The sequence below is a fragment of the Thermobia domestica genome, chromosome 6 (assembly GCF_964235325.1).
Source record: "Thermobia domestica chromosome 6, izTheDome1.hap1.1, whole genome shotgun sequence".
Taxonomy (NCBI): Eukaryota; Metazoa; Arthropoda; class Insecta; order Zygentoma; family Lepismatidae; genus Thermobia; species Thermobia domestica.
In genome coordinates this window covers 97,731,944-97,755,213 of record NC_137459.1, presented here as the reverse complement: position 1 = coordinate 97,755,213, position 23,270 = coordinate 97,731,944, and the positions used below count along the sequence as shown (strand labels likewise).

Below are 23,270 nucleotides of genomic sequence, written 5' to 3'. Positions count from 1 at the left end.
TTTTACTACAAGATCCTAGGTAGTTGATGTAGAATTTATTGTTTTTTTCTTATTGAAGATGAATGAATTATTTGCAATACTCCGGATTGGTGGCGATATTCGACTCAGTTACCCTATTGTATTGAGACGCTGAATTGTTTGCAAAAATAAATAAATAAATAAATAAAACTTTCTTCCTGTTACGCTTTTCGTTCTATTGGGGTAAACGTCGAAAACAGAAATTACTCATTTGAACCACGTCTAATTTGAATAGGGAGTTAACGTAGAAGATGGGACTTATCCTTGAGATGCTGAGTCGATTGTCAAAGAAAATCATATTAATATATCTTACCGTCTTTTGTTCTGATACCTGTCGACAGACAGTGGTTGGACGGAGAAAGCCGTTCTATGAGACTTCCAATATGTATGCATAGCATAGTTTGGAAATTTAATAATAATAATAATAATAATAATAATAATAATAATAATAATAATAATAATAATAATAATAATAATAATAATAATAATAATATTTTTGAGTACTGCGAACAGTTCACAGGCAAAAATACTGCACTTGTAAAATATCAACATACAACCTGATGCAATACGCTACAAAGTAAAGTAATAATATTAACGAACTACAAGACAATAGTCAACTTAGCAGGTTAAGACCTTTGTCAGAATGTTAAGGATACAAATTTCTTAAATGCAAAATTATATTAGAATCAATATTGAAATAAAAAATAATCAATGTTCAAAAATAGCATTTTCGAAACAAAGTAATTAAAGTTTATTTAAAAGAAATTAGTCAAATTTCTTGAATTTTCATGCCCACAAAGCTAAAATAAATAACTTTGCTATCATATTGATTAAAAATTTATAGATAGATACAACAAACGAACAAAGACATTAAGATTGGAAGATACTTCCTTGTCATGCGTTTGATACATTCCTTAGTCTATGTGACTAATACACTGTGATGGCTTTTCATATGTTCAGTTTAAGTTTTATAAGATTTTTTAAAACTCTTCTTATCGTTTCAATTTTTGAATTCAATGGAGCCACTATCGATTGATTATTTATTTACAACTTATATTTTCTAAACAATATTCTTTACTGAGTTTGTTGTCTAATCCCATTTAAATCAATTTCCTTCTTTCAGAGTTTGGACAGCCCCATAACTTAGCCAATATTAATTAATTGCTGAAACAAACTGTTTCTGAACCGCTTTTCTTTTGTTTATTAGCGTATTAGAGATATCGTTCAATGTGACTGATCTAATAATAATAATAATAATAATAATAATAATAATAATAATAATAATAATAATAATAATAATAATAATAATAATAATAATAATAATAATAATACAAAGTGCTTTTTCAATATGTTCGGTTGAACATCTTGTCCCCGAAAAAAGTATGCGTCCATTTTTGGTTTATGTCTTATTTGGATTGAAATTACGGAGTTTTATACATGTAGATACATGAATTTTTGTTAATGGAATGTACCATATCCAAAAGATAGGATCAGTGCCATAACAAAACTCTTCGAGACCCCGGTGCAAGAGGATATTTGGGGGGCCCCACAAGCGAGCGACATACACAGAAATACTTTCCTCCAAAGTAATGGAATAACATAAAATAGAAAGGGTATGTTTACATATTACAGCATTACACAATTTACAATAATTTTTACAGGGCTTTTAAAAGCATAGTACCATATCAATCGTGCAAAGTAATTGAAATGTCTTTTCAATATTAGTCAAAATGAAAAAGGCATTAGTCGCATACATTTTTTAAAAGAGAAAACAAGAACTATAAGAAATGATGTTATTCATAGTGTACCATAATTGTACCTATGTTATTTGCAGAAAAGAACATCACGATTAAGAAATAAAATGGGAATGTCAGGGATGTTGCGCAACTGCTGAAACAATTTTAAAATAAACTTACTGTAATGGATCCAAATATTCAAACACGGAAAGTGCCATACAATACAACAAAAATTTAAAGTCGTTTAGAAAAGCTTCTCCTCCTAGCTTTAGCATCAGCAAAATCTAAGGTAGTCTTGTCTATGTTTAATCTTGAATTTTGTTTTCGTTCTACGTTTAATATAGCAACATTTGTCAACCTTTGTTGTGAGGTACTACTTCTCAAGTAGTTTTTTTGTAAGCTTTTATTTCGAGAACGAGCATTCAGCAGAAATCGCACTTAATGGTATTGTCAGAAAAATTACACATGCGGTAATCAGGCAAAGACGTAGAATATCCATTTTCCCCTTAGAAACAAAGCTATTTCCCGAATTGTTCGAAGGTTACCTATTTCAGCCCTATTATAATCTCTGAATACCAGTATTTACCATGGAAAATCTGAGCTTACATCACTACTGTACTTTGCAGCAAAGTCATATCCAGATTTCTGAAGGTCTTTCTCAGATGCAGACAATATTGCTGGGTCAGAAAAGAAAAGCAATTTAGCACTTCACTCATTCCGTGAAAACGGGTACTAAGTTGTGACATAATACAATCCAGAACAGGGTAAAATATAGTGACATGTGATGTATCTTCCGATATATCTAGTCTACTATCCGTAGCCAGTTCATCAAGTATTTCTTTACAAATCTTTTGCGTTTCTCTTCAAATGTTTCTGAAATACTCAATTTCGAGCACAGGTCTTTTGTGGATTTTACAAGTTCGTCATACTTTCCCCAAAGATTTTTCATTTGCTGAAGTAATTTCTTCATATTTTTCTCTGCTATTTACAGATCAACATCAGAAGACTGCAAACTTTTGGAAGTTACGTATATGGCCATTAATAACTTTTCCCAAATGACTAGCATCAGCACAAATTCAAATGCGTCTATCTTCTTCTTTAATGCCTCAGCTACTCTCAACTCATCTGATTTCTTATTTGTCAGACAGATTGCGGTAAGGGGCTTTTGAACATCAGCAGTTCTCTCTTTCATGCAGCTAACAGCAGAATGTTTTGTTTAGTACCTAGTTATACATTTTTAAAAAAGAGATTTCTTCTTTAATCTTGAAGCCATTTCATCACCAAGAGCTAGAAGTGACTATCTAGGTGCACTAGAACCGAAGAAAAGGAAAATATCTTCAAGAACATAAAAAAAAAAAAATGGAAACGTATGTGGAGACTTTTTCACCATCGGCATTAACAAGATTCAGATTATGCGCACAGCAATGAATTTAGGGAGCGTTTGGAGTAGTATTACTAATTGAGATATGTAAAATCACAATAAACTCCACTCATTACTGATGCTCCGTCATATCCCTGCCTTCTGCACCGTTGTATGTCGATTTGGTTGCTGAGAAAATTTTTACGAACGAGATGTTTTTAGTTCTCGGCACCATGCTTATCTAATGCATAAAATCCTACGAAACTTTCTTTAATTTCTAATGTTTCTTCTTCATTGTTCGCAATAACGTAGCAAAAAATGACACTAATAGAGGGCATCTGTCAGAGGGCAAGTATCCTCTATCTGTTGGGCACTGAAAGGTAAGATCCAAACCTGTCAAAAAAAGAGGGTGTGGAAGGAGAAGGAGATCTTGATCAGTGTTTACAATCAGCTGTTACGTTCTTTTCCGCTTTATCATGAACACAATCCAAATTTGTGAAATCAGTTTTACTTTCCAACATAACTTGCACTTGGACATAGAAAGGGATTAAAAAAAAAAAAAACTGTTATACCAAAGTTGCAATAGTAACCTAAAATTTCACAATGATTATTTCTTCCACATAGAAAATATAACAGAATATAAGTATTCAATAACAAACGGATGTAGCAGGGGCCACTGGGCTTGGGGGCCCCAAAACCAGAAAAGAATGTTACCAAAATTACTAGTAATCTAGGATTTCACAATCATTATTTCTCACAGATAAGAAATGAATAACAGAATATAAGTACCTATTCAATACTGAGTAATAAAACTGACCGTTTTAACCTTGTAAAAAAATGAGTAATAAACGGGTTCAGTGGATTCCTAGGTTTGGAGAGCCCCCTCCCAAAAAAAATGTTACCAAAATTACTCATAATCTAAAATTTCACAATGATTACTTCTTCCATATAAGAAATAAATAACAGAATATAAGTATTCAGTGCCGAGTAATAAACGAATTTAGCGGTTCCCCCTGGCCTTGGGGGCCCCAAAAACGAAAAAAAAATGTTACCAAAGTGACTAGTCATTTAGAATTTCACCACAATGACTATTTCTCACACTCAAGAAATGGTTCTATAGGCTTGGGGGGCCCCAAAACAAAACTTTTTTTTTTTTCCTAAAATTGCTGGCAATCTTAACATTGACGATGATTTTTTACCACACACAAGACGTGAAACACAATATAAGTATTTAGTACTGAGTAATATGTGGGTTCAGGGAGGCCACTAGGCTTGGGGCTTGGGCCCGAAAAACAGAAAAAAAATATTACTAGAGTTGCCGGCAATTTTAAAATTCACAATGTTTTTCTCTCGGACATAAGAAATGAATAATAAAATATAAATATTCAGCAGCCTACTGAGTAATTAACGGGCTCGACGGGGCCCCCTAGGCATGGGGGCCCCAGTGCGTTGCACCGCCCATTGTTACGGCACTGGATAGGATATTTTCATAGTTTTGCTCTGTTATAAAGAAAACAAATAATTAGCAAAATGATAAATAAAAAAGGCATTTCTGATTTCAGATCCACTCTCATTCTCCTCTTTATTTTATAAATACATAAAATACGACGGACACTACAGCGATGTTACTAATGTGGGAAAATAAACAAGGCGTTTCTGAATGTATGACGTAGTGTAAATCCCTTTCCTTAAAGTACTGAAATTCTTGCATACAAAATCAGTTGTTTGTTGTTGTGGCAACCATTTTGGTAGTTCAGTGAAGCTTATGTGTCTCAAAAATTTTTATCAAAATGTTATTCTTAAGAAAGCATTTTTAAATATTTAATTGTTATACAAATATTTTAGCTAAAATTATCAGCATATTATCGCAAAATTCCTGACTGACTAATGTTAGCAGTAAAAAACAAAAGAAAAACACGGTAGATTATGACGTCGTTGGAATGGAAGGAAAGTATTGTGTGAGGTTTATACTGTGGCAGTAAGTGATGACGACAGGTGTTCTGCACCAGGAAGTGATTGTTTGGAGGAATGAGGATATGTTAACGATGGGGAACTGATGGGAAATTTGTGTGAAAACTTTAGTGTCAATTGTGTGAAGTGTTTATTGCTGAAAGAATTGTTTTTATGGCTTAATTTTGTTTATCCAGAGGTGGTGAAATATTAATAATGTGGAGTCCGACGCACGTACAAGTTACAGGTACGTTTAGAGATCAAAAATTGCAAAAGCTTTCTATAAACTATAGAACTCAACCCAGTAGAGTTGCGAAAAGCATCTGTTGTCTGTCCAGAGGAAGATAAATACTCCCCCGTATGAGCATTTAAGTGATAGTGCATTAAGTGAATATCCTTTTTAAAAAAATAAGGAATTTTGCAGAGTTCAATAATAATACGTATTTGTAGAAGTATCTGTGAAAGAAAGTATGTTACAGGTATACCGGGCTCATTCCAAGTAATGAAATGTTCTCGGGTCCAACTGTGCTATATTTTCATTTTATCCTAAATATTAGTTTCATATTGGTACTGTACAAGCATTAATTTTTATTTGGATAGAAATGAGGAGGAGTCATATTCTACACTCGATGTAAGAACACATGATGAAAGTTCTTAATTAAGTTTATTTTCGCACTCCGTGCTTTTAAATAATGTTACCGTCCTCTTAAAAAAACTGACACTTGTATATGAATACGAGTTCATTATTGGATTTAATATTCTGGTATTAACATGGAGTGAAGCGAGTATAAGGAAGGCTAACTTACCCTCATCTGACCTAAAAGCTCGTTTGTTGATTTTTTTTTTTTTTTTTTTTAATGTTGACTTCTTTCAAACAGGCGCATAAAGTAAATCTGGCCGCCAAAATGCAGAACTAAATACACATTGTTAGAGCTATATATTAACACAAAATGTGATAAGATTGCCACAGAATATATATTTTTGGCTGAACTGTAATAATGAAGCAGTGACGAGCTCGGAGCTAAAGCCGGTTAATGGAAAGAGCTATATTGTAAAACAATCTGGTTTAGGTGTAGTTTAGCAAATGCATTTAAAAAATTTATTTTTCTTTTTTTTTTTTTTAACTGAGGGTGAATAAGATATTAAGTTTTCAATTATTGCTTATGTATACAGCTAAGTCTCGTTAATTCGAACTTGAATAATTTAAAAATAGGCATATTTTTGGAACTGGGGGGCCCAGAATATTTTGCTTAAATTTCGTGCTTTCTTGCTATATTTTCTGTATTTTTTTGATGCTTTAGGTAGGTTAGGTTAGAATGTTTGGTTTTGGGGGCCCAAAATTTTTCGCTTAAAATTCGTACTTTCTTTCTATATTTTCCGTGGTTTAGGCTAGGCTAGGTTAGGTTATGTTATGTTAGTAACTACACTTACGTAACATCAACTGATTTCTCCTGTAAACATGGTGATTTTACCTTCCAAAATTATCCCCAGAAATAATGAATAATTAGAACAAAAGTTTATTCCCTTTGAAAATTGCATTGGAAGCTGGTTAAAAAGTTGAACTTTTAAACCTTCGGCTTGGATAATTTGAAGGGATTAACTTCTGCGGATGACACTCCTGAAATACAACATTTACGGACAAATAAATAAAATCAGACGAAATGTCAGCATGTAAGTAACAAGAAAGGCACTAAAGATCATGAGTGTAGGGTAATTAATTAGGGGGAAGGATTAATTGAAAATTTAGACTGTATGAGTTCGCGTATTCATGCAATATTAGGTAAACAGGCAACAGAGTATAATATGGCGGTGTTTCAAACCCACTGTCTTACTAACTAACCAAGAACGTATATGCTGCTGTAATGGAGGGAAATACAGAAATATTTAGCGGAAACTAATAAGAGCGGAGTGTGCAGTTTTATAATACGGATCCATAGGGGAAGGTTCTAGATTACTGATCCCCCATGTAGGTTAGTAGCTGGGTTGGTTTCTTTCTGTACTAAAGTTTATACATTTAAATTACACAGTATCGCAGAGCGAGCGTTAGCGAGTGAAGACGGGTTAGAGCCCCGCAGGGCACGTTGTTTTCTGTTCTTATTACTGCTCAATGGGGACCAGTAATCTAGAACCTTGCCGATGCATAGTATAAGTAGGAAGGAATGGGTTAGAAGCCCCTCAGGGGTTGGTTGGGTTCTGTTCTCGACATGAAATGGGCAAATTAAAGACTTGCCTACTTTTTCTGTACATTTTGCAATCTATGGATCTGTTTAGTAAAACTGCATGGAGGGGAGTTGAATATGAACCAAATGTAATGGATTGGGCCAGAATTTTGGGTGCTATCCCGTTGTATGGTGGCATAAATTTGTAAAATCCAAATTGTGTGGAAGAGTTGTGTTGCTTGATTTCACAATAGAATTGTACAAATTATCAAAGTATATCGAAATCTTACCTCTTATATGTATAGTAGGGTGGAAGTACGAAATTGAACTTGCACATTTTACCACGTAGTACCGGTTCTCCATAATGACATGATGAAGTAAAGTGCTATGTGAAGGCAGTGTAGAAAGTTACCGTAGAAATATTGCAAAGCTGTCCCACATACAAGGCGTGTGGTTTATATCGCATAAAGTGTTTTTCCACTACCCTCGTTTATGCGTATTCCCACTGTCTCTGACGCATCTGTTCCCTATGTATGCACCCGCTCGCTGCCACTCGGGGTCCCTGCTGCGCTCCTTCCCTGATTAATTTAGATAGTGTTCGGCTTTTTGTGTCCACCTAGCACAGGTTGGTTTTTGTTCTTAAGTTAATTCATGTTTTATGCACTGCAGTTTTTATGCCATATGTACATACACTGTACTTATACTCAGCGTTGCTAAAGACAATCTGCACCCATTAATGCAACTCCATCCTTAAGAAACACTAAGCTAGTAAGAGTGCACTTCCTGCTGAGGGAGCTTCATATTTCATGAATATAGATGTTCTCTTCTGTGGCAACCTAGTACAGGAAAGAAGTATTCGTATGCGTTTTGTAATTATTGATGTCTGAGAGACATGCATTTGATAGGGTGATCCGCACTCAATCCCCTCTCTAAAGTTTATTTTTACTTACATAATATTGTAGTAGAGTGTTGTTTATAGTGCTGGTTGGAAACATGAGAAGATAAAGATTCATTGTTATCGTTATTTCTGAAAAGTGCTTAGTTTACAACACTTATCAGTTGTAAAGTTCTATATTTTTGCAGTAATACAATACAGATGAATACGTATCGAGCGAATAGCAAGGAGAGCATGAAAATTAGAAATATTTTTAATTAACAGTAGGGAGTGAACGATAGAAGTGAAAGGGGAATAATTCTAGTTAAGATATATTAAAATAACAACAAATAAATAGTAATCAAACGTTGGCAACTTTCTCATATGTGTCTTATCCGAGACCGCCATCTGCGGAAGATGAACTCTCCGGAGTAATAAAGTACAAGATGTTTTAAGTGTTTTAACAGTCTGCAACAGAAGAACGCAGTTGCAGCTGCTTTTCTGTTAGCCAGAAGGAGCGTAGGGAAGGTTGACACCAAATTACAATTTTATATGGTGAAAAGAAAGATGAGGACGAGATCTGCGATGAAGAGATGAGGATGAGATGCTTGTGACAACCTCATCTGAAGCTTCTGAAATGGTTGAAAATTTAAGATCTATTGAATGTAAACCACATGTTACTAATAACGTATTTCACATAGTAAATGAAATTGAATGTTTTATTTACCACGCAAAGACGTTCAAATGAAACCAAACTAAGATCACTAACTTTTTTTAGGTTAGGCCAAGTAGTTAAGGTTGTTGCTCGTGTATGTGGTACTGTACTTAAGTATGTTTTCCATGACATGTGTGACAATTTATACCCGAGTAAACGTCGTTTGTTTGTTTGCAGTATGGTATCTACCAAACAACATGTTTTCTTAAACGTGAAGTCTACTATATAGTATTACAGCATTTTCATTGCAGATACAGTAGTTTCGTTTGCTTGCTTTCAAGTATTGAATAAAGTCTATTTTTGGATAATTCGAACATTTTTTTGTGTGTCCTCTTGAACTTAGAATTAAAAGAGCTCTGTTTTAGATATATAACTCTGTGGCCTTCAAATGCCACGTTCTTAAAAGCCCTCCATTGACTTCTATTCGTAGCCCAATAAATCCAGTTTCTATTTTGTATTCCTATTTCTGCGATATCCATCTTAATATTGTCCTTCATCTGCGCCTAGTCTCCCTGATGGTCATTTGCCAAGTGGACTTCCAGTTAAAACTTCGAAAGAGTTCTTACTTATTCCATTCTGGCTACATGACGTGCTCCCCTGAACCTCCTAGATTTGATGGCCCTGACAATGTTTGGTAAACGGTATAAATTTTGTACTTCCTCGTTATGAAGTTTCCGCCATTCCCCATTCCTGTTCCTCTTGGGTCAGAATATTCGTCTCAGGATATTGTTCTCAAATGTTTTCAGTCTACTTTCTTCCCTCAGAGTAAGCGACCGACCAAGTTTTGCAACCATACATGACAACGGGCATAATTATCGTTTTATATATTTTTAGCTTCAAATTCCTCTACAGAATTCGCGACAGCGAAAGATTTTTAACTGAATAATAACACGAATTCCCTGCTTTTAGTCGACATTTAATTTCTTCGTGAATATGGTTTTTGGTCTATTAATAAGTATTATTTGATATTTTAACGCATCCATAATTTGCCGTTACGATTCCGACGAACTTCCGTATATTTAGTTTTCTCTACATTCCTTTCTATTGTTCTTCTATCATCCCCTAATTTACATCATCAGTATACTCCAGAACCTAATGAATACCATTCAGCTCTAGGCCTGGTTCCTATCTTTAATTTTCATTATAGCGTTCTATAAGACAAAGTTGAATAATAATGGCAACAAAACATCCTTGTTTGAGGCCGTTCTCGAAGTAAGGGTTCGTGGGCAAGAATTTTCCTACCCGAGATTCATTTAAACGTAATCTTAATGAGGGTTGGCTGGTTTAAACCAGCTGTTATTTTTCAAAAAAACCAACTGGTTTAAACCAAAAAACAAAAAATGTTCGCCAAAGTGTAAGTGTTTGTAAAATCTTGATGAACACACATTTGTGGGTTATCACGTTTCACTCCCGTATATTATTCATATTATATTCAGACCTAAATTCCCCATTCATTACTCAGAAAGATTATACTACAAAAGCAATTTTTTTTAAAAAAAGTTTATAAATGTTTATTTTGTGATTTTTTTGTAGTTATTATTGTTATGTAATTGCAATCAAAGAAAAATTCTAAATATTGTTTCGTTTCAATGTTTACTATTGATAAAATACATCGAAAATGCCGTACTTTTTGTGTGTGTGTGTGTGGGGGGGGGGGGTCATACAGACCCCACGAGAGGCATTTAGTGAAATAAGTATCTTTGGTATCTATTTATGTGCAAATGAGTTTGAGCCAAAGTGGACTCAAATAATTCGTATCTTTATTCACTTTTCTTATTGATATGCAGATTAAGTCGGTGTATTTCTTTAATTTGGACCAATAAAAGTCGTTGTTAACTAACTTGAACTAAATTAGTTCTTCTGTACTCCGTAATACTTTGAAATTGTTCATTTGTAATTCTGTGTAATGGTTTCACTTGTGCAACTGTTTATCTTTTTGTCCTTCCCAAATGACTCTTGACAGTTATATTAAGAAGCATGTAAAGATCAGTACAACGTATTTTTATCAGGATTCCTTTGTGAGTGAGTCGGCAGACGTATCGCATTTGTGGCCAATTAGTCCTGGTTCCGAGTTCAAATGGAGGACAATTTCTCTCGGATGTAACTCGAGAAGCGGTTTTTATTCCGCTTTAAGCTTATGTGACCCCTTCCAGCATAACCCGGTTGTTGCATAATAACATCAAGGCGAAACAAACTTACTTCTGTCCATATATGATATGAATATATACAGCAAATTATTTAAACCATAAAAACCTGGTTTAAACCAAAAAAACAGTTTTTTTTTTTGTTTTGTTTTTTAAATAAAAACCATGGTATTCCAAATTCTAACTAGCTTTTTCGGTATTCCAAATTCTGTAAGAACGTTGTACAATGTGTCTCTACTAACCGAGTCGTAAGCCTTTCTAAAATCAATAAATATTTGATGTATTGCAGTATTGTATTCCCACTTCTTTTCGAGTATTTGTCGAATGGTAAATATTTGGTCGATAGTTGATCGATTTCGTCTAAATCCGCACTGATAATCTCCCATAATTTAATCTGCGTATTGGGTCATTCTTGCTAATAGAATGTTTGAGAGGATTTTATAGGATGTTGATAGAAGAGGAATGCCTCAATGATTATTGCAGTCAGTTTTGTCGCCTTTCTTGTGAATTGAAACAATGACTGATTCTTTCTGCTCTTGTGGCAATTCCTCCTTGTTCCAGATAAAGACAATGAGTTTTGTGTTTCCCCTCTTATAAAATTAACTCAGAGGGAATTTCATCTATACCCGGAGATTTGTATTTCTTTAATTTTTGTATAAGATATTTCTGCTTCTATTTGGTTAGGTTCTGGACTATACGAGATGCTTACTCTGTGCTGGGTGTAATGAGGTGTTCAAATCATTAATTTATATATTTCATCATAAGGAATTGAATCTGAATACTTTTGATTTTAATTTAAGCGATCTAGGGAGAATATGACTTGGAAATTTATTGTTTACAATTTATTTATTATTTTGTTTTGCTTTCAGTTCAAAGGGCACGAGGCCTTCTCACCAAAGGAAAAAATGGTAAGTAAATCGTAATTATTTTTGTATTTTGTTTAAGAAGGGTTGCTGTAGGTAAGAAAAGAGAGGTTACTTGTGAATTTGTGTTTAGAGAAAGGGATGTAACTTCAAGAACATGTCACGGAAATTCAATCCTCTTTCCACGTCTCAATAAAACGTCACTCAAATTTACCGTTAATCTTTGTTCACGAAATATAAATTTTCTTAAAACTCCAAAATTGTTGGCTTTTGCGGATTACTGTGTTATTTTTCTCAATCCGATTATATAATACACAGTGTGACATATTTTTGTTAATTATTCATTTGTATGAGTGCTCTTCAGACAACTCCTTACGAAAATGATTGCCAGTTAACTTCATTATGTAATAAATTTTTCAGTTTTAGAAGGGTATATGCAATTTTGTAACTATATATAAAACTACATGAGCTGACATGAATTAAAGGGGTACTTCCGGTTGACGTGGAAAGTTGAAATTTGGCATGATTGTAGCTTTCCGAGACTAACCGACAGGAAAATTGCCAAAAGTGAATATTTTTAATTTTTAGGAGAAATGAAAAATTTTCCCATGTTATTTATTTATTTATTAATTTTTTAATACCTATAATCTTATGTTTAAGGTACTTGCAATTGGAATAAAAACTTGAAATTCAGCATGCTTGTACGTTTTCGTTAGCGTTAACTAAGTAAATAAGAAAAGGTAAAAATTTCCAACTGTACACTGGTTTTATGGAAAACTGAAAAATCTTTCCCATGTTATTTATATGGGACACCTTTTACACCCCCAAATTATTGAACACTTCCTGTAAGTCTACAATGATTAAAATTGACATGATTGTAGCTTTTTGTGACTAACCGACAGAAAAATTGCCAAACGTGAGTATTTTTAATTTTTAGGGAGTCTAAAGGGGAGATGGAGAAATTCCCCATGTTATTTAAACGGGCCTTTTTTTGGAGCTCTAATCTCATATTTTAGGTACTTGGAATTGTAATAAAAACTTGAAATTCTGTATGCTATATGTTTTCGGTAGCGTTAACTAAGTAAATCGCTGAAAATAAAAAAAATTCCAACTGTAGACTGGTTTTATGGGGAACTGAAAAATCTTTCCCATGTTATTTATATGGGACATCTACACCCCAAAATGTTTAGGCACGTCCGGCAGGATTAGAATGATGAAATTTAGCATGATTGTAGCATTCCGGGCCTAACCTACAGGAAGATTGCCAAAAGTTGATATTTTTAGTTTTTGAGGGGTCTAAAGGGGGATGAAGAAATTCCCATGTTATTTAAATGGGCGTTTTCTTGGAATACGAAATCTTATCTTTTAGATAGTTGAAATAGGAAAAAAAAAAAAAAAGACTTAAAATTTGGTAGACTTGTGGATCTAAGAGGTGCGAGGCCGTAGGCCGAGTAAACGTGAGGATCAGGGGGCGAAGCCCCCAACTGTGCCAAATTCAGGAAATGTAATTAAAGAGCAAATGCACAAAATTCACATTTTTTAAAAATACTTTCGTTTCTATGATAGAAACTAGGGGCGGGGAAGGGGATATGTAGATACACGTATATAAAATAAATAAAACTTAGTCTTGAAACACTCAACCGATCTTGATTAACTTTTCAATACAGATGAGGATCGGGCCTGGAATATGTATATATATATATTATCATTTTACTTTGACGGTGCAACTTAGGTGAAGGGGTGAGGGGATATTTATGTAGAAAAATTAAAATGAAAGTCATTGTCTTTTAACTTCATTACTCTTGAACCACCCGACCGATCTCGATCAAATTTTCGGGATAGATGAAGTTTACACCTAAGATGGTTGTGCCATATCACTTTAACGGTGCAACTTAGGGGAGGAAGTATGGGAGGGACATTTATAAATGATCGAATACGACCGGTATTAGTGTCGAATCTATAGTTTTCGGGGTCGCTGAGATGCACAGTGATACTCCTGATGCTGATTACATCCAAATTCAGCGCCGCAGCTTGGGGAAAATGTATATAAATGATCGAATGTCAGTGTCGAATCCATGGTTTTCGGGGTCGCTAAGATCTTTCTGATGCCGTTTAAATCGATATAACTGAAAACGAGAACAGTATATTTCACGGATACTAAACACGTGAGATGGAGTTGTGCAGCTGTGCATTTAAATTTTGTATGTATATATATTACTGAAATCAGTAAAAGGTATAGAAAGTAGAAAATGGCAAGCTGGTTGATTTATAATTGTACACATGTAACATCAAACCACTCAGTATGAAATTGGATAAAATAGTTCTTCTCAGTTTATGAGACAACTGTTCATCTAATCGAGTCAGTTGTGTTGTTCCTTGTAATCAAATTTTAGCCATCTTTTCGGATTCTGGCTTTCGAGTCTGTGGTTTCTGTGAGCGTAAGTTTGGGTTCAGTCACACGTTAAGCTGTAAATCCTGTTTACAAGGGCCGGTACAGCTCTCTTAGAGCCGACATAGTGCAGCGGAAAATGGATTAGACATTAATAAGAGCTTAGCTTGCATGATGGTCTGTGCATCAATCACCTGCATTGAGTTCGAGTCCCACGTTAATAGTAGGTTTATTGTTTGTTTGTGGAACTTTAACGTCCCTTTTATGCACCGATGCTATATGTCATGTGCACCACAATTTAGGGTGGAATCCGAACTACCGTGTTTCGTTCAAATTTCAATGCTCTTCCGCCGGGAATCGAACCCGGAACCACATACACGAAAGGCGCACGCTCTAGACACTAGACCGGCCAGACGAGCAATATAGTAGGGTGGGAACCCACGTTAGGGTCCTGTTCTTTTTGACTACTATGTTGTATAAGGATATAAAGTTCAAATTCAAACTGTAACTCCCGTTCTTGTAATTCATCCAGGAAACCAAATAATCATCTTGACACACAGTTATATAAAGGTAAATGTACAGTTCCTTTTATACCATTTTATAATGCACTTTCTGTTCGTACTGCTTACGAGATCTTTTCAGCAGGCAAGAGTTTTAGAATAAAATAGGTTTATGCATTTACGTAGACTGGTACTTTTTATATCCCGAAGAAACAACGGCGGTGATAGCTGAGTTACTGATCGCTTTACTCAACTAAAATCTGTCTGGTCTTCTGTAGAGGATCTGAATGCTTCTAAGTTTTATTTTTGTCTCGTTTTCTTGTAGCTTCTTAAGTCGTATTCCAGTAAGTCCATCCTGTCTTTCATGGAACGAATTTATTGCGCCAGGGTTAACACTCACAAATAATCTATGATAGCATTACTTAGATTTTAATTTTATTTTTGGTTTTGAGTTTTACGAATTCCCTTTAAGCTATTGGGTTACAATATACGTTCCAGTTGGTATTATTGTGCAAACTTTTAACAGTAGCGTTACTTTCGAACACGAAAACAAACAGTGCGCTAATGGTGAAATAAAGACACATTCCTTTATACGCATACCCACATTAGCTAACGCGACACCTACGGAGATGTACCACACGAACCCTCCTGCTTCGTCCTGCCCTGACGCGTATTAGCTGCAATACTAGCATGTAGTGACCACCTTACATAGGTTGATGGGTACTTTGGCACAATTGCACCTTACATGTCTTATCTATATAGATAGAAAACCTCTGTCTGCCACGAAACACTTCCAAAGCCACTCCTGCTTTCCGTGTCCCCGAAAGATACAAATTGAAGTGTGTAATCTAAAATTAATCCAAGCTATTTGTAATGTATTTATTTGCCTGTATCATTTGTTACTGCTACTTCGTACTGATAGATATAATAAGTGACTACTGTGTAAGCATTGTTTTCAGAGAAACAATTTAGCTTATTGCACAAAGAATACCATGAGCAATCTACCCTTTTATTCTGTGACAACTTTCACTGATTTTTCACTCCCTCTGGTAGTATTCGTGCGAGCACCCATGTAAACACTAACTTTTGTATAATCTAGCTGTTATATATAGAGAGAACTGAAATATAACTGTATTTTGGTCATGACTTGAAAGAATTTACCATTTAATTTTAAAGCGAAGCACACTGCTTAAAAGTTTCTTTTGTGCATCAGTAAAGCACCAGCGGACTCTATGCGGTGAAATAAGAAACTTTACGTGATCTTTTTCATTTAATTTTGTGATAGAAGTACAAAATTCCGTCGCTAATGAGTTTAAAAGTTAGTAAAGCTTATGCAAGACAAAGTAGGCAAAAGAATTATTTTTATTTTCGTCTAAAAGTGGCGGCTATCCTTGTAAATTCAATTTGACGATTTGTTAGACGAGGTAATTATTAGGGCAAGCGTGTCTAAACCTATTAGAGGAACTTCGGATTTTTGTTCCCACCTTTCACCCTGACTCATTATATTCCTTTCTTAGTTTAACCAATACCTGTGACATTAGAGAAATGGTTCTCAAAAGTTTTGTCACAGGCACTTTTTCGTGAGAAAAATTCATCACAATACTAGCTAAGTTGTTGTTACGTATGTTTTTTGTTTGTTTGTTTTTTGGCCAGTCTCTGTGGAAAATACAATATCACAACCATTGTCGTAGGAAGACGTGATAAATGCAAGTTACTGCTATCAGTATTTTATATATATATACGAAATTCCAAGCACACATCAGTTGACAGTGCCTAATTGCTTAAATATTGATATCATACATAAAGACGAATGCAAGGAATCAATAAAGAAATTAAAATCAAGTAAATCCAGTGGACCTGACCGAATACCTCAGTATATATATATATATATATATATATATATATATATATATATATATATATATATATTTGGTCTAGGAATTAATTCGTGCGGTTGGTACGCACACATTGAAGCTGTAGTACAAACACAAAATACATAAATACCTTAAGAAAAATATTGTCCATCGCTAGCCACCACTTTCGCCCATCTGTCAGGCAATGTACGGATTCCGTGGCGAAAGAAGTCCTCATCCTTGGAAGCGATCCAGTCAGAGACCCATGTTTCGATATCTTCTGAAGAAGTAAACCGCTGTCCAATCAAATCGTTGTTCATGCAATCGAACAAGTAGTAGTCCGAAGGAGCAACGTCTGGTGAATACGGCGGGTGGGGTAAAACTTCCCATCCAACATTTTCTAAATAGGTTTTGACCGGTTTTGCGACATGTGGGCGAGCGTTATCATGTTGAATAATAAGTTTATCATGTCTGTTCTCCTATTCTGGTCGTGTTCTGGCCAGAGCTTGCTTCAAACGCATTAATTGTCGTCGATAACGTTCTCCATTCATAGTTTCACCCGGTTGCAGCAGCTCATAGTACACCACACCTTTCATATCCCACCATATGCACAGCGTAACCTTTGCACAGTGAATATCTCGTTTTGGTTGTGATGGACCTGGTTCACCTGGTTTCACCCAGGCCTTTTTTCGTTTAGGGTTCTCGTAATGGATCCACTTCTCATCACCCGTAATAATTCGATACAGAAACCCCTTTCTGCTCTGTCGTTGAAGCAGCAATTCGCAAATGTTTTTTCGTCTTTCAACGTCTCTGTCTTTCAATTCATGTGGAACCCAATGTGACATCTTTTGAATCATTCCCATAGCTTTCAAGCGTTTGGAGACTGTTGTTTGATCAACGCCTAATGCTGCTGCAAGTTGTTCCTGCGTTTGACACGAATCATGCTCGATCAATGCTATCAATTCTAAGTCTTGAAATTATTTTGGCTGTCCAGCTCGCTCTTGGTCTGCCAAGCCGAAATCACCACTTCTAAACCGTGCAAACCACTTCTGACACGTTCGCTCAGCTAGAGCATGGTCACCATACACTTCCACCAAAATACGATGACTTTCAGTCGTACTTTTCTGCATGTTAAAGTAATGCAGCAGGACACCCCGCAAAAACACTTTATCAGGCACAAATTGCGCCATGTTCACTTAACTACAAACTGGTGTTGTTGACGCTTTAATCCACTGCCCTATACTACGAACGATACGCGATGACAGGGGTTTGCAACACATGTGTGGATACACGGAACTGTGGGACGCTCCGTTCGTTGCGCCATCTCTTGTCCACCCGCACGAATTAATTCCTAGACCAAATATATATAGGATGTCGCGATTTAAAACGCATCTGTGTGATATATATAATTTCATTCTGAAAACTCAAATATTTCCTGATAAGTGGAAACTTAGTAAAGTTTGTCCCATTCACAAATCAGGTAATCCTGATGCGATTGAGAACTATAGGCCAATATCATTAATTTCAGTACCCTGTAAAATATTTGAACAGATTTTGTACAAAAGAATATATAATCATGTAAAATCATATATTTCTGAATTCCAGCATGGCTTTTGCCCTAAAAGATCAACATTGACAAATTTAGTAACGTTTATTCAATTTATATCTAATGCAATTAACAATGGTAACTCAGTTGATGTAATTTATACAGATTTCGCTAAAGCGTTTGACAAACTTGATCACTCTATCTTGATCAAAAAATTGGCTATGTATGGTTTCTCTAATAGTTTGTTGAAGTTGATCATATATGTATCAAGTCGAAAACAGTATATTTCCTATTATCAGACTAATTCAGTACGGTATGAAGTTCTGTCAGGTGTCCCACAAGGTTCCGACTTAGGACCATTATTTTTTTATGTTATTTATAAATGATCTGTCGCAAACAATTAAGTCATCTCATTGTTTGCTGTTTGCACATGGCCTTAAAATATATAAGGTAGTTAATAAAATAATTGATGCTTTAGATTTGCAGGCTGACTTAAATAATTGTTTCAAGTGGAGGATAGAAAACAGATTGTTTTTTAACGTAAGAAGATGTCTTGTTACGTCATTTTCTAGAAAGTTAGTAACACAAATATAAGATGAATGACGAAATACTACGAAGAGAGGATAAAGTGAAAGATTTAGGTGTGACAATAAGTTGCCGTCTTACATATGAAAACCATATTGAATCTGTTATTAATGATGCATACAGAACATTGGGATTTGTAAACAGAAATACTGTTGATTTCAGAAATATAAATGCAATATGCAGTCTATACAATAGCTTTGTAAGAACTAAATTAGAATATGGATGTATAATTTGGGCTCCCTGTTACCAATATTATATAAAAAGAATTGAACGGGTACATAATAAATTTTTAAGATGTCTCTTTTATAAAAAACATAAAAGATGATTGTATCAAGAGAGAATATCGTATAGAACCCTTTTAACGGAATTCCATTGTGATAGCTTATATGATAGAAAGGAATTAATTGATCAGATGTTCTTGTGCAAAATAGTTAATGGTTTGGTCGAAAGTCAGGAACTATTACATTCTTTAAGTTTTAATATTAGGAAGCACAGTCGACGAGTTCGATTACCTTTTCACTGTTGTAAATCTAATACACACGTACATCAAAACTTGCCAATAGTAAGGATAACTAGAAGGCATAATCTATTAGTGAAAAAATGTTGTGATGTCGACTTTGCAATGAATATTGAATATTATATTACCATAATAAAAGAATATATTAATAAGTAAAAGAGTACTTTTGTAGCTAATGAGGACCTACTGATTTGCAATGCGATTTGGACCATTCATATTTACAAACTACAAAACAAATATCAAATACATATGAAATTATATATAGGAATATCTACGGTTTGCACTTAGTTCTTGTATTCATGTATTACACATTTATAACAAAACGATGTATTTACTCTTTTACTATGTAATGAATTGAATGTACGTACTATTTTCTTTCATTATTCTGTATACGTTTGTTACTTTTCTTTTCACTGTTTATTCTTTTCTTTTTGTAATGTCGGATTTTATTAGTTTTACTGTGTTATTTTACAAGGAAAGTGCCTGTAATACCTATTGTAAAGGGAGCAATAGCTCTGTAATAGGTAATAATGATATCTGTATATATATATATATATATATATATATATATATATATATATATCTTTCGCAATCGAGCATACGAAACGGAATATTACAAGTTGAAAGCAAATTATGACTTCGAACGAGTAGAATCAGTTCACAGGTTTTTCTAAGCAGTATACGTTGTCTAATTGTTTTTAGCCCATGTGGCTAGGCGAAACCGGTGAACCGTTGGCACAGGGGTAGAGTGATCAGTTATTTTCTTCCCTGATTTGGAAGTACAATAACTAATGAAAATTAGAGAGCTGGAATGAGGAAGATGTAGATAGAGGGTTATGAGTAGGGATACTGCTGTACAGAGACCAATTCATTATTGCTTCATTGTACAGGTGACTTATTAACTTCCACATGTCAATTAATAAGACATTCTAACTTCTTACAATGACAAGAAACTTTTGCCCTATGTAAAGCTTAGAAAATACTAATGGCTTCTACAGCCGAAATGCCATTTTACATTGGAATCATTAACGATAGCATATGATAAAGAATTTTCCGAACGAAATTAACCTTTTTATGTAAGTTTCAAGCTATCGATCCGGAATCCTTTTGACGATAGTAAGGAAATACCGTGACAGAATGATCAGGCATTGAATTCGAAGTCAAGACTTCCGGTGAGAAACAAACAACTTGCCAACAATTCAACTTGCCATACTGTATATATTGTAAGGTGAGAATAATACAATATATCGATCGATAGGTTGGATTTTCAGTTTAGCGTCCCTTTCAACACCGAGGTTATATAAGAATATGAAACATCGACCTACGTCTTAACGTGGGATCCGAACCACATGAGCTCCGCCGGGTATCGAACCCGGGTCTCTCACGCCAAAAGCTCGTACGCTAACTGCTTAGTCACGAGGGAGCTCCCCACAGGAATTAAAAGTTGTGTAATGAAATATAATGACATTCATAATTTCAACATAAATAAATATTGATGACCCCTGTCAATTTCATATATATATATATATATGGTTATGAAAATCATGAAAATGGCTTAACAAAATACAGCTGCACAGTACCTAGGTAGTTACCGAGAAATAAAGTACCACATACAAGGCGACTAGAGCCGAGCTTGTCGCTGACTGAGCTCAGGCACCAAACATAGCATTTTTATATTCATTTGGCCATAGGCTATTTACCCACCAAGTTTGGTTCAAGCCTTGCCAGTAGTTACTGAGAGACAAATCAAGGAGTGTGATGTCAGGTCATCTGGCTGGTCATTCCACGGGACCATAGTATCCTATTTCCTGAGAATTGTGCATCGACGTATTGATGCACATCAACGCCATAGGGGGTAGTGGCTTTATCCTGTTGAAAATAAGTAGGAAAATTATTGTCTGTGTTCAAAACACTTTGCAGTACATATAATAATTACAAGAACTTCTTAAATTTGTGGTACCACAAGAAAGAGTTTTACAATTTAATTAGGAATTAGATTTGTGGGCTGTCGGCATCTAAAGCCATCTAGCTCGTCACGTATATGAGGGATGACGTCCCTCGACGAGCACATGATCCGATGAAAGGGAAAGAAGGAAGGATTGGGAAAGGAAGAAAGCTTCCTGGGACCATTATGTTGGGTACCATCCCGGCATTTGCCTGGTGTGCATGAGGGAAACCCAGGAAGAACTTCAAGATGGCTGACCTGAAAAAGCTGTAACACTTTCTCGACCGAGTGCCTCCACCGGGAATCGAACCCGGGACTGCACGCACCAAAGGTGGGAGCGTTAGCGATTACTCCACGCGGGGCCAGTTTTACCATTTAAATTACATATAGTCATTTTATGCACCTAGACATGGTAAGTTATCGTGTGGATGACACTAGTAAGACTTTAAGGCTAGTTTGCAAAGCCCCCTATAGTTTTGAAATGCACAGATTATGTTAAGAACAGTAAAAGAAATAGAAGCTTTCTTTATATCAAAGCAAAATAGGATGGTATTAGGTGTTGAATTGAGTGAGATACTTCATCAAGCAACAACAATTCGAGGTACTGAGTTGTACTTCTACCAGTTAGTGAATTTGGTGGCGAAACACAGACTACTGATTAGGAGTTACAGCATTATTTCAGGATTTGATTTGGAACATGGAAACTGATGACGGTTTATGTACAATGGACCCCGCACAATTCTTATGGAAATCGGATTTCGGTGGAATTGCTTGAAACCGTGATATGTTGTAGATATTGTGGTCCTGAGAAAAAGTGTCAATTGACGAAACCACCAATCACTGACCGTTTGCCCAGTAGAGTGGCACGTTTATAAAAACCGCCGAAGATAACGATATTCTGGATTTCGGTGAAAATTACTGAAACCGTGATATGTTGTAGGTATTGTGTTCCTGAAGAGAAAGTGTCAATGGGCACAACCATCACAAAATCTACAACATATCACAGTTTCAAGCTATTCCACCGAAATCCAGAACACCGTTACCTTCTGCTGTTTTCAAAAAAGTGCACCTCTACTGGCCAAATGGTCAGTGATGAGCTGTTTTGCCCATTGAGACTTTTTCTCAGAATTACAATATCTATAACATATGACGGTTTCAAGCGATCCCACCGAAATCCAATTTCCATAAGAATTGTGCGTGGTCCTTTGTATTTGGTTTGCTTTTAAATCACTTCAATTCTTTGCACAGATTACTCACTCGAGGACTTTGTTGTGTGTTCTGGGTCCTTCATTGCTCCTTCTGTCCTCTGTGCGGCGTAACAGCGATCGCATGTCCGAAGTCACACATAATACATATTGAGAAAAATAATGTATATATTGCTACTGGATCCAGAATAGTACCAGCACACAACCATTGGCACAGTTTAAGGGGTGTGTTGTTCGAAACAACGACAAGTGGCTCAGAGAACATGCCCCTTGATTTGTGAGGGATTCATATTGGATGTACACAAGATATGTCGAGTGTCGGCTTCATTGGTGGTTCTCTGAGCTATCTTTGACTTACGCTCCAATTTTGTACGGAAAACGCGTCGGAAGGTGTTCGCTAGGGCATGGTTTCAAAGTACTCTTTCGACATCCGTCTAGTATGACCACGGAAACCCCTGGATATATGTCAGACGGGATGGTAGCCTTCTGGGATCGATTCCAGGCCCGCCCGAACGGGAGGAGATCGCTCCTTGTGTTTCCTCTCATTGAGACCGAGCGATTGCTGGGATAGTAGCTGCGAAAGTTAGGCCATGGCCGCTTCCATCCCTCATCCCTAACTTCATTACTTCGGAGTTCTCTGCTTCATCCACAAGCGCGCAATTCTGTGCACTTCTCTTCCATTTCATAACATCCTGCTAACGTTTAGCAGCCGATGCTGTCTCCGACTTTACTTTTGTTATGCATTTATTCAAATTCTGCTTGCTACGTGTCTCGACGTCAACATGAGCTGCTGACCATAGTAGCTGTTTATTCCTTTGGGCCCACTACATCTTGTCTTTTTTCATCAACAACTCAGCTTCTGTAGCAGCCATACGTTAAAAACTGTCATGAACTATCACATGACTGTCTGT

The 23,270-nt window shown here is 35.6% G+C and overlaps 1 protein-coding gene across 2 annotated transcripts in view; it reads left to right on the top strand.

Annotated features, from left to right (window-relative positions):
- The first annotated feature begins 4,894 nt into the window (after positions 1-4,894).
- Positions 4,895-23,270, top strand: part of Rip11 (Rab11 interacting protein) — a 90,506-nt gene continuing 72,130 nt past the window's right edge. The window contains exons 1-2 of one of the 2 annotated variants that reach the window (XM_081761866.1): positions 4,895-5,311; positions 11,826-11,864. In XM_081761866.1, the coding sequence (XP_081617992.1) occupies positions 5,281-5,311; positions 11,826-11,864 (70 nt within the window). In that variant the 5' untranslated portion in view covers positions 4,895-5,280. The remainder of the gene's footprint in view (positions 5,312-11,825; positions 11,865-23,270) is intronic. The other variant, XM_081761867.1, reaches the window with a different exon arrangement.